This window comes from Pinus tabuliformis, chromosome 1_2, assembly GCF_031772625.1.
Source record: "Pinus tabuliformis cultivar Carrire ecotype Pingquan chromosome 1_2, CPIR1, whole genome shotgun sequence".
NCBI classification, from domain to species: Eukaryota; Viridiplantae; Streptophyta; class Pinopsida; order Pinales; family Pinaceae; genus Pinus; species Pinus tabuliformis.
The window spans coordinates 20,797,429-20,810,827 of NC_142298.1; the positions used below are offsets into that span (position 1 = coordinate 20,797,429).

At 35.5% G+C, this 13,399-nt stretch overlaps 1 protein-coding gene across 1 annotated transcript; it reads right to left on the bottom strand.

Moving 5' to 3' along the window:
* Window positions 1-1,034: 1,034 nt before the first annotated feature.
* Window positions 1,035-4,848, bottom strand: LOC149204123 (uncharacterized). Its single transcript, XM_089397047.1, has 2 exons — window positions 4,754-4,848; window positions 1,035-1,548 (listed from the first exon to the last, which is right to left on the bottom strand). The coding sequence occupies exons 1-2, from the start codon at window positions 4,846-4,848 to the stop codon at window positions 1,035-1,037; spliced, it is 609 nt and encodes a 202-aa protein (XP_089253173.1).
* Window positions 4,849-13,399: the final 8,551 nt, after the last annotated feature.

Sequence of the window (13,399 nt, forward strand, 5' to 3'; positions counted from 1 at the left end):
CTGTAACTTCTTTTTATATGATTCTTCATTACAATACCATGTTCCACAAACCATGGGTGGGTCACAAAACAACTTGACTCTCAACAAACTAAGGGTATTTGACCTTCTAAAAACCCCTTTGACTCCTATCAACTTGTGCTACTTGCGCTCTACTCCTCAAAATGTGGAGACTTTAAAATATTTGACAAAAGTTTACAAAATTCGACCCTAGGGGACCCCATCCCTAAAGACCCCCAAAATAAAGTCGCTACTAGTCCTGAGTCACTATGTTGGTGTTGCCATGATCTTTTCTTGCAGACCGCTGAATTAGATATTTAAGGCTTGAAGATCTATTATTCCCTGTGGGGTGGCCTATCGAATATCTTCGACTAATTTCTCTATGGTTGGACCTTCGACTACAAGGCCCATGGTTGTATGTGTCTATTGCATAGCCTTCAACTTGCTCTAAACTATCTGTGATAATTGACTTGCCTCAATGGTCTAGGGTTGTGTCCTTGAGGATATCATGGATGCCTTCCATGGTAGCTCATCAATCTTGGTCTAAATGAACTTTCCTTCCTGAAGTCTAGAGAGCCTTTGCAGAGGTGCTAATGTCCATGTTGTTGGTGCAAACTAAAGTGCAAATGATCAAGGCAATTTCTCTAGAAGCAAAGTGTTTCGATGTGTAGTGGGATGCTAGATTTATAACCCATTTTGAATTCAAATCCATATGTTCCCTACAAATCTCCTTCATTAATTCTCTTTTGGCAGCAGATATCCAAAGATATGCTCCTTAAATGCTCTCCCCGTGCTCCCTCTAACGGAAAAGTAGCCATCCAATCATCTACACTATTTCCATTGATTACTTTTTAGCCACATTGCACAGGACCCACCATGCTAGTGTGGCTCCTACGTCAAAGCTCCCCTCTATGCCTTTCTTCTAATTGTCAGGTAGCCCCTTTACTTCACCAAACTATCCTGCTAGCGGTGTAGTTTATAGTCCCACACTTCATCAAAATTTCCTGAAGTATTAAGACTAACCTGCATTCATATAGTCATTGCACAGGGGCAGGGTGACCCTTGTACAAATTCAATTGGATCACATTGATTTTAACTAGAAATAACTCTTTTTTCAGCTTCGCGAGCTGAAATACACCTCCATCAATAAGCTCCTTAATGATGTATGCTCCCAGCCAATGCATTTGAATCTTTCTTGGAAACTTCATAAAATTGCTATCATACATCAATACAAAATCTCCACTTTTAAAGGTGAAATTCTTAATGTGGTGATCATGCCACACCTTTTTTGGAGCCTTCTGTGCCTGCTTATGAAAACGTGCCAAGAACTGATATTCTTCTAACTCAAGTGTCGGTGCAAGGCATTCTTCCATGGTATCCCGATCGGCCATCCATGTAACTACAACAATCGAAAAACTAGGCACATTGTACTCCATTGGCATCACTGCCTCTTGTCCATAGACCAAACTAAATGGTGTCTGTCCATTCAACTTCTTACAAGTAGTTCTATTCGGCCAAAGAACAATGGCTATGAGCACATCCCAATCATTCCTGTTTGCATTAAAAAACTTTGTAAAAGCATTCTCCAAGATCTTATTAAAGGCTTCAATTGTGACATTTTCTTGAGGATGATATGGCATGCTTTTCTGATGATACATTTGGAATTCTTCAAGAAATGCAACATTTGTTTCGTTAAATAAATGTGAACCCTCGTCGCTCATCAAAATCTTAGGAAAAACAAACCTAGAAAAAATGTATTCAAATATAAAATTCACAGTTGTAACCACATTTTAATCCTTCATGGTCTATGCCTCATCCCACCTTATCAAGTATTCTGTCATTGTGATGATGTATCGTGCTCCTGTCCTCTTTCTTGGTGGTTGAATAGGTCCTACAAAATATATTTCCCGTTTATCGAATGCTTGTAGCGAAACTTGTGGGTTTAGAGGCAATTCATCCATTCTTGACGACCTCCCAGTCCTCTGACAAACATTGCACACCCTACAATATTGCTTAAACTATTTGTTCACATTTGGCAACCATAGCCCTACTCATAGGATATTTTGCACAATTGCTCTTCCCACATATTGTCCTCCAGCAAATCCTCCATGTGTTTCTGTGAGGATACTTTGTCGTTCATAATCTAGTACATATGTGTTCAAAAACCCATCTAATCCCATTTTATATAAGTTCCCTGGAATGACAGGAAGATCTGCAGCCCTAACCACCAATTATTTCTTTTCTTGCATCGCATATCCCTCAGGAGTTGTCCCTGTAGATAGAAATTTGATTATATCTTCAAAGTGTTCATCCACAATGCACACAACAAAGAGTTGCGCATTAGGCAATCCTTCATCAAGACTTGTAGGTTTGTTGCCATTCTCAATCAGTGAAAGGTGATCTGACCAACATTTAATATGCTTGGCTCCAAAACTACCTGAAATTTGCACTCCTAGAATAGCAGTAACCACCTACAAATTTTCCCCTCCCCAAACACAGGATTGTTCACCAGGTGCTTCAAAGCAAAATGATCAGTGTACATTTTGAAGTGCGCATTGAACAAATAATTCCTAAAATTCTCGAGCGCATATCTGATCGCCAACCGTCAATGCTCCATGGTCGAATAATTCTTCTCTCCCTTAGACAACTTTTTACTCACAAATGAAATCAGATGGTCAATATCTTCTGCATCTGGTTGGATTAACACTGCTCCTAATGATATTTAGGATGCATCTACATGTAGATGGAATTATTTCTTCCAATCGGGGAACACTAGAATAGGTGTTGTAATAAATTTTCCTTCAACACATCTAAACATTTCTAGCAATCATCATCCCATCAAGACTTCACATCCTTCTTCAATAATTTTTCCATGGGCACAGTGATCTGCGTATACGCCTTGATGAACTTATATAATATCCTGTATGACCCGAAGTGTACGCAATGTTTTTACATTCCTTGGAAGCTTTAGATTGATAATAACTGTAATTTTAGTAGTGTCCACCATTATCCCTTGCTTACAAACAAAGTGGCCCAAAGGTATGCCATATGGTATGCAAAATATGCACTTCTTTAGATTAAGGGATATTTGATACTTCCTACAAGTATACAACATTAAGGGAAGACTTGCAACATGCATTTTCACTAACCCAAACATTATCCAATAATCAAATTAAACCCCAAAAACTTATGAATAAATTCTTTAAAGGTTGTGACTACCACCCTACAAAATACTGCAGGGGCATTCTTAAGTCCAAAGGGAATAACTATATACTGAAAACAATCCCATTTTGTAGTGAAGGTAGTCTTACTTTGATCTTCTGGAACGATCTTGATCTGTTGATATCCTAAGAACCCATTTGTAAAAGAGTAGGTTTCTTGACCTCCAACATTCTCTAATACTTCATCTATGAAAGACGTAGGGAATGGATCATGTAAACAGACATTGTTCAACTTCCTTAGATCTACAAAAATTATAATTTCTCCCTTTGTCTTCTTCTCTTGAACTATCGTAGGACTAACCCAATCCAATTCTTCTACAGGCTCAATAATTCCTACTGCAAGCATCTTATCTAGTTCTTCACTCACTTTTTCTTTGTACTTAGCATTCAACTAGTAGGGGCAATGCTTTACCAGCTTCGTATCTGGCTTCAAAGTGATATTCATGACACCCAGATCACCTACTATCCCCTTCAACTCATAAAAACTTGTTGGAAACAAGTCATTATATTCTCGTAATAGCTCCACGGTTTTGTCAACTGTATCCTCATCCTAGTAATCACCTATATTCGAAAACTTCGATTATGCATCCAAACCAATGTTCACTTCCTTGGTCTTCAATGGATTTGAGATGTCAGGAACTTATGCCTTAGGCTCGACAACTTCGTGTTGTCCCTCTCACTCAGGGATACTAGTTTTCTTAACACCTCCCTCACCTTATTCTATGGTAACATTATAGCAATCCAGAGCATGGCACAACTACGTATTCCAGTCTGGTTGTACCCATGTGACAGGTTCTTGAGGCATCTTGAATATTGTAGCCTTGATCTCATGTAATGCTTCATCAATACATTCAAATCCACCACACAACTGAACGTTAACATAAATATTTCCTTCAGAACGTCCCACTCTATGGTTCTATGTCGCAACTCTATTTCTAAATACTCGTTCATAGGGATAGTATCAAAAGTATGGTAGAATATATGTTCCAATTCAGGCTACGACTCCTCTCCCCATGCTTGCATCTAATGAGTTAGATGCTCGCACAAATCATCCTTCCCTATATATTTTTCAGTAATGTGGGTATTGGCATATCCAAACCACACCTTCATCATCCTTTGGTACTCCTTCCAGTCTAAAAAACTTATTTTATGTGTACGCCACCATCTGGAAGGTGTAGCTCTTAGTGTGATGTCCAATGCCTCGAATCGATATTCCATTGGGTACATCCTTTTAAAATTTATCTAGAAAAAAATTTACATCTTCTAAGCCATCATAATATGGTAAATTGTGTACCTCAGTAGATATACACTAGAGTGATTTAGTAAGCTTGTTTCATCGTAGCGCTGATACTTCATGTAATCGATGCTGCCAATGCTCAAGCTCCTCATCTGAATTTGAGTTGCAAGAGGTGTCCTTTTCCCAAGTAATTTGGCCATCTACCCTAGGGTTGATCCAATCCTCATTTTATGTAGTAAGTTTATAGACCTTTTCAATATCATCCTCCTTGTAGTAATCCTGAACTAGTTTAGCATACCGCACACCCTCTGCCAAATCCAATGGAACAATGACTCTTAGTTCCTTCTTCTCAAACGTCATGCTATGCTTCTTCCGATTGATGACCACATTCATGTTAAATTCCCAATCAATTCCAAGTAGCACTGGCTAGGGATTACTCTCATCCACTATTGCTATTACTTCAAAATAAGTTATAGCATGTGCCCCTTCAATATCTATAGCCACTCCATGTAAGCTCCCCATAGGAATAATATTTTGTTGGTTCGCCATTCACAGCTGAATTAGGGACCATTGTAGCGCCGACTTTCCCATTATTTCCTAGGTCTATTTAGGTAAAACATTTTCATCAGATCCCAAATCTAGGATCACTTGGTCCATTTCGAATTCTAAAAGTAAAGTTTCATATTCTTCTTATTGTGGCCTTTTTGGGAAAAATATGAAATGATTTCATTCCAAGACACAAAATCCCAATGAATCATTTTATCGATGAGTTCAACTACATATTCAACATTTCCCCATGACAGCCTGGGGTGGACATCTTTCCTTGGATTCATAATTGTTTTAATTCTTGAGCAACCTCATTATGCCCTAGAATCTAGATCGGGGGTGATTGGGCAGCAAGAAATACCACAGTGCTACCCAATCTATGGTTGGGTGGAGAAGCTTAGTCCCTAAATGAGTTGCCCATTTTATCTGAAGTTAGTACTTCTTATGATTGAAATGTGTATTAAACTCTAGGTCAAATTCAAGGTATGAGGCATAATATTTTATAAGGCAATGTACATGACTAATGACACTTCTTGATAGTTCTTGAATTAATTTGATGGCTATAAGAGTTTAGTTACCAGCATATGAGTTCAATCTTGAAGCATATGCAGGTACAGTTTGTGAGTTAGATATGCATTATTTCTTGTCACGTTACAACCATTATCAATATGTGCTGATAATCATATCAACATTTTGATGCAATCAATAATGGAAACTTGTAATTTATCCTTGTTTCTTTCTATCCTAACTATGGCATGAAAATAGTTGTAGCTACTGTATATCCTAATGTCTTTGAAAAAATGCACATTTGGTAGAAAAATTTTGGGGCTGCCATCTTCTGTTCTACAGTTGGTATTTTTATTCTCCTTATCCAACATTGATTTTTCTTATCCAATGGTTTTACCTATGATCCATTTACCATTGTAAGAATACATCTGGTGTAGAGAGCATTGAAAATTTTACAATAATCCTATAGCCTTAATTACACACACACACACACACACACAAACACACATACATATGTGTGTGCGTGTGTGCAGCACCCACATACCTCATGATACCCAAAGGAATAAATACTCACATAGGTAACATCGATCTGTTTTGATGTGTGACTTGTAGTTTTACCTAGTGATTGAAATAGGGGAGAAGGATCTCCATCTACAGGAACTTTCACATAGCATTTCTAGCTCTAAACCTTGATAGTTGTTAATATTTCCCTCATTGTAGAGGGCGTCGACGAAAATAAAGTAACTTATTTCAAAAGCTAAAGTCCCAAAAGTGTGGTTAACGCTACCTCCAAATTCTATAATTCTGTACTTTGGTTTCTAAACTATCCTGTAAGGTATATATCTCTGTTCATTCATTTCTATTTTCATTTTCCAAATGCTGATGAAATTTGTTTGCTGCTAATAAACTAACTCAACTTGTAAAGCTCTATATACATCAAAAATATAGTGTTCACAACTGAGATTATAATTTAATGGAATGAATTATCCCAATGATTCACGATTGTCACCATTATGAATATTTCAAAGGTCTTAAAAGTGTTACAGTTGTTGGATTATTGAGCACTTAATACTTTTTCTGGTTGGTGACATCTTAAATTGAAATTTATTGTTTATGACTCTTTAAATGGAACAAGTGTCCTTAAAGTGAAATTGTAAGTTTTGCACCTTAACCAATTCTAAATGATTAATCCTTCAGTTATGGACATGAAGAAGCAATGCAGGCTGCTAATAGTGAAATTGTAGTATGTCACTTGTGAGATTTCCTGTTAAAGTTTGTTTAGCTTGAAAGTGTTTCATTCACCTTAATCTAAATGGAACTTATGTTACATATAATTGTTCCTTATTATGTGGTTGTTTCCTAGGCCCCCTTCACCTGTAGCTGAATTCACTTTACCCTTAGCATGAAAGGAACTTATATTCATTGTGAATTTCAATCATAGTCCTAAAGGGGTCATAATTGTTTCATTGGTTCTTATCAAAAAAAAAATTTTATAGCCATGGGCCATTTATTTTAATTCCTTATTTAGTAAACAAAAAATTCCTTATTCATATGTTATGTCAGATAAAATAAATTCCTGAAAGGCACACAATATGATGCATCATTCTTCATATGATTCTATGTTTCCTTTGGCTGTGTCATACCTTCTTGCTTCATTGGTGGCTATCAGTGGAGTAGCTTTTATTACCCCTTATTCCAGTTCTTTTTCCATTTATTTTTGTAGTCTGATAGCCATCTCTCAAGTTGTTTATGGGAAGTGGTTTGAAATTCTTCTAAGTGAATAATTTTGAAGAAATAGTTGAAAAAAGGGAACTCACTGAGAAATAAATGTGGGAATAAACCTATTGGTTGTGCGATGTAAATGGGAATATAAAGGGACAGTCTGTTGAAATGGTATTTGATGTCAAATGCAATGGGGAAATCCATCAAAATCTAAGCTCCAGAGTTACAGTGGCCTTTATGGGATCTGGGATTCCAGAAGAGACAACTACCAAGTTTATCCATGGTAAATTGATTATATAATAGTTGTCCTTGTCAAGTCATACCATTATATGTTTCTTTGGGTAGTTTCATACCTTCTTGATTTATTGGTGGCTCTCATAGGAGTAGCTCTTATTACCCCTCATTCCAGTTCTTTTGCCATTGATTTTTGCAGTTTGAAATCCATATCTGAAGATGTTTGTGGGAAGTGGTTTAAAATTATTCTTGTTGGCTTGAGGGGGCTTGGACCCAGTTTTAGAGTTAGTTGTGCTAACCAACAAAACCCTACACTAGTGGCCCTTTCGGCAACAACCCATGTAGTGGAGTCTGCAGTCTCACCCACGACAATATTGGGGGATGCTACAACCAGGTTTCTACATCCAAAGGACTATGTGATGTGTTTCTTTCAAACTTAAGTCTTATATCAACATTCGCGAACCCTAACCCTTAAAACCTGGAAATTGTAGCAACTAACAGTTAGTTGGTTTATGCCCTACGCCAATTACTCTAAACATTCATAACATTATATAAAAACACAGATTCAATACTTCACGAATCTATTAAGTACTTTTAATATTAATTGCATTTGACAGATCAAAACATAAAGTAAATTCATAGATAAGAAATGATACACAGACAATCCTTCAAAAAAACCATTATTATGCTTAGATATTCAATTACAGTCCTTTCTAACACTACACACACAACTGCAGGGGCCTACGCACTCAACTGCGAGATTACCAAGGTCTCTGTGCACACAGCTACAAGAGGCTTCCCCTTCATCCAAGTACAAAATAGGGAAGCAAACCCAAAACTTTCCCTTCTATGCTCTTCATTCCTTATCTCTTCTATGACTCTTCTATGACTCCTTTCTATATGATTCTTCATTACAATACCATGGTCCACGAACCATGGGTGGGGCACAAAACAACTAGAATCTTAATAAAATAATGGGCTTTGACCTTCTAAAATCCTCTTTGACTCCTATCGACCTGCACTACTCACACTCCGCTCCTCAAAATCCAGAGAATTTATAATAATTGACATAACTTTACAAAATTTGACCCAGGGGACCTTGTCCCAACACTTCTAAGTGAATATTTTTTGAAGAAATAGTAGAAAAATGGGAACACACTAATAAATAATGTGTGAATAATGTTATTGGTCGTGGGTTTCCTGAAATGGTATTTTATGCTAGAAATCCATCAAAATCTAATATCTTAACTTACAGAGGCCTTTTTGGGTTCTAGGATTCTAGAAGAGACAACTACGAAGTTTATCCATGGTACATTGATTCTATAAGAGTTATCCTTGTCAAGTCATATGGGTTACACTCGGTACTACCTATAATCCACTTAAAATGGATAGTTGGAGCATTGGCCACCATTGAAATTTTAGGTTGCGGGTGACACACAATTCTCTTTGTTTTTATTTATCAAGGAGAAGTATTTCCTTAATGTCCCTAGAATGATTGTCTTTGGCTATTCTAAGGGAAAAGCCATCAAACTCATTTCCCACCCCATGTATTTACTATAGAGTACCATATTATCCTCCCATTGTAGTTGTGTGGAAATTCACGACTTATCAAATTTCTCAGTGTATCAATTGCTTTTCTTCTATGGCCATTCATATACTTCTACCTTTATCTAAATTTTTATTTGATTTATCTAGCGCGACCCATCTACAATGCTTTGAGGGTTGATGATAGTATTCATTTGTGCATCTGTGTGCAAGTAGAAATAATTCTTTTAGCAATTGTTATGAGATATAGTTCTACCAAATCACAATCGAAGAATAATCTTTAGCATTAGTGTCAACTAGTCATATGATAATCACAAATTAATATTTCAACCAATTTCCAAGTGAGGTTAAATCATAGGTATCTCTTCACATTTCCAAAAGTGCATCACAAATCTGAAAAAAAAATGACGAAAATTGAGGGGAGAAATAATTTCTTCCCTTTACAGATTTTTGAGAAACTGTCCATAGAATTTTCTTTTGAGCTTAAGGCCAAACTTAGCCAAGTCCATCATTCACATAAATTGATTCGTGTTTCTTTTTCCCATTAAAACATTCGACTAGCTATGTTTACTAGGAAATATGGGATACCTGACAACTAAACTAATTTATAACAACGTGTCCACTTTTCAGGCTACTATTGAAGTGTAAAACCTTCTATGCTTATTAATGCGCATTGAAAAGTTTTCATCTAAATAAAATCTGAAAATTTGTTTTTTTTTTTTGTTTCCCATCATGCAAGAGCCTAAAACCAAAGAGAAAACAGAGTTGGGAGACTGATGTTATGCCTTTTTAGTAGTGGTGATTTGATGGTGCTTGATCTTGCCAGTAATTCCACTATATCTATATTGTTTTAATTAGGGTACCTCTAATCTTCCTTATCTAGGGGTTGTCAATTTCACTGCCCCACTTATACTCAGTTTGTTTTAGTTGATGGAACTACAATAGACGGGTTGGCACTTTTGAAGGATTCATTTTTGCTTGGGCAGGTTACCTCAATTTTTTTTCTAATTACTGCCATAAGACCTCTTACTGGTCACATATTTTCTTGTTCAAGATGGAGCAATGGCAACATCATTCCTCCTTACAGTGAGTTGGCCTATCTTTCCCCTCACAATTGTGGCTTGGGATAAGTGGCTCCTCCCTGCGGTGTTTTTTTTTTTTTATCTCTTTCCTCTTTTCAATAATTTGATTCTTCTCTTTGCTATGATGGGGATCTTTAATTCTGTATCTATTGCCACATGACATACACCAAGTCATAAATTGCTAGTTTCCCAATAATTTTGAATGTATAGAGGCAAAAAATGCCTGATCTCTCTAAATTAATATTACTTTTAAATCTCGACAAGGAATCATATAACTAGTAGAGATTAATTCTAACCCACTTCCTCGGGTTAACCAGTAGAGATGAATTCTAACTCACTTCCTCAATCCTATTACATGAATGCTTTGTGATGACTATATTTAATATCTTCTCATTGTGTTTTCATTGTCTACAATCATTGCTAAATTTAAACTTTCGACATTTCCATTTCTTTGCATGATTCCTTACGTTACGCTCCTTTATTGGCCATTAGTAATTTTATTCAACCCCCTCTTGTTTGTCATCTCAACAAACATTATTGTATTTCTCTTAATTGAAGGAGGCAAGGTTTTGTAATTTGTTAAGGCAATTCCAAAAATGATTGTTAATACTTCTTAAATTTCTTTCTCCTTGAACAATGTTTTAATTGAGGACGTAGATTTAGGATAAACATGTCATTCTCAACAAGTTGTTCTTGAAGTTGATAAATGGTATTTTTATTAATAGCATCAATAACTTGCAAAATAGTAATTTCATTAAACATAGAACGAAAGAAAGAATATATCAATGTCCATAAAAGACCAAGGTAGGACATTCAATAAGAGTTGAAATTACATCAAAATAAAAAAATCTTCTAAACCCTACTCTCACAATTGCACCTTGACTCCTGGGTTAGCTTAGTAACCACCTCTAGTTAAGTAAGGGAGTGTGTTACATGGGAGGACATAGTTATCATTGAGAGGTAGAGAGTGATTTCCTTGTATCCATGCAATTGGACCTTTCGATACTTGTTCTTGGTGTGGATTTGGAAGTGTTTGAATGGCTGTTGGATATTTTTTTGGTGGAACAAATATCAACCAAACTTTGTCCTTACAATTTTAACATATGTTTAGTGGTTACATTTATATTTCATGATCAATGTTAATTATCATTGTTTTTTGACATCTTCAATTAATTAATAATGAGAAGCACTCCCAATTATTTTTATAGACCCCATATTCAGTAGGATTCAAGAAAATCCAGGATTCATAAATGGAAAATTTTAGCCATAAATTTGCTAATATAAAATATCCCAGTTCTTTCTACAAAACAGAGAACAACTCAATATTGGATTCTTCATATTGAAAATGAAGTCTAACATCAATTCCATCCTCTCTTTATCATCCATTTTCCGTTTCCCTTATTTATCCTTCCAATACTTAATGTAACATGATAAAAAGGTGGAAAAGTATACCTTAATTCAAAAAATCATTGGACAACCATGTAGATGTGGTTGGTATGCAACTATTTCTAATATTTTTTAATGAGATATAGATATGGGGAGATGCCTTGGCATTCAATTTATTCTCCTTATCTCACCCAGAAAGGAATTCTCATAGGTGTCTTTAACATCATCAAAATTTCCTTATATTCAACATGGGGTAAATTTTAAAGAACATGCTTGAATCCTACATATGTGAGTACTACATATGTGGAAATGAAAGTGAATATATAGAATATGAATTTTGTATATGTGTGAAATTTTCATCTTCCATATATGCACACATATACAAAGGTTGCACATATATGAAATCATCTTCCATATATGTGCATATATATAGAAGTTGTGTATATACGGAATATATGTATGGAAGCAAGGAAAATTTTAAGGATGGAAAATTTTCTTGAAGTTTAAAAACAATGGCCAATCTCACTAATCCCTAATATGCAAACTATAAAATGTTTATTGATATATTTGGAAAATAATTCAAATTTATAATGATTTTATATATAGTTTGTTTTGTTGGTGATTTTTAAGGTAAAATAATTTTATACTCTAAAATTTGGGCGAATCATCTTTTATAAATATTGGAAATTGGAGAATCTATTTTGTGGAAAAATCAGGGAGAATTAGCCCACCGGGTGAGCATTAGCCCTAAAATTTTCCATGTATGGAAGTTACTCATATACAAAATCCATCTTCCATATATGCACATATATAGTACATGCACCTATATGGAAGTTGCACATATACAAAATCCATTTTATATATATGCACATAGATATGGAAGCATGTTGTTGTCACCACTACAACACCCTCCAAACTGTTGTATCAAGTGTCTCTTTGGTCGTCAAGTGTCGTTCCAAGTCATTCCACATGTTTCAAGTATTCTTAATCATTCCTAAGTGTCATTGCATTGTTTATAACATATCTAGTGCACTTAAGGATTATAATAGCTTTGTTTGTTGTATTAAAATGACACTTTTGGTTGCAGTCACACACTCTTTTTCTATTGTGCTTGAGGAGTGTTTGTAAACTGCCTTTTTGATGTGTATTTCTCATTTTTTGATCCTACCAAATTCTTATCGATTAGTTGGTATGTGTCACACTTGATTTTATGTCTAAAATCATTATGTTTGAACCTTGTATTATCTTAGAGACTTTGACAAATTATGGTTGCACTCTCAGGTTGTCCTTCAACATTTTTCTTGCCAATACTGACAATAAAATCAAAATTATTAACTGAGTGACTCTTAGGTGGTCCTTCTAGCACTAGAATGTTGATGGTGATGGAACCCGCCAACATACACAGGATCTCCCAAATATGAAGTCTCAATTAGACCTCAAACCATTTGGTTTAGGAGTTCCATATAAAAATATGGCCCAACATCTGTTAACTTATAGATATTCCATGGCTTAGTAAATTAACATGAGAGAGTAGCACACATGTGAGTTTGAATGAGCAAGAGAGTGTGCCTTGCAGAATGTTAACTTGTAAATATATCAAGTTTTTTTCATTGCAAGGAAGAGAAGTGAGTCTCTAAAAGGGAATTAATAGTACTAATCTACTCAATATTCACACACATAAGCAATGAAGAGTCATTAGACATCAATAAAAATAGTTCACATAGATGCAACAATCATTAAAATCATCACAACACATTTCCAACAAGTTTAGCACCAAAGTCACTGAAATAGTTCAATTATTTTAGTACGTATGGAAGCCAACATAAATAAAAAATATTAGAAGAATAGTCTCAAAACATCCAAGATCCATGCATGAAAATATGTTGGTCTAATGGCCTCAAGTATTAAGTAAATATTCCAAG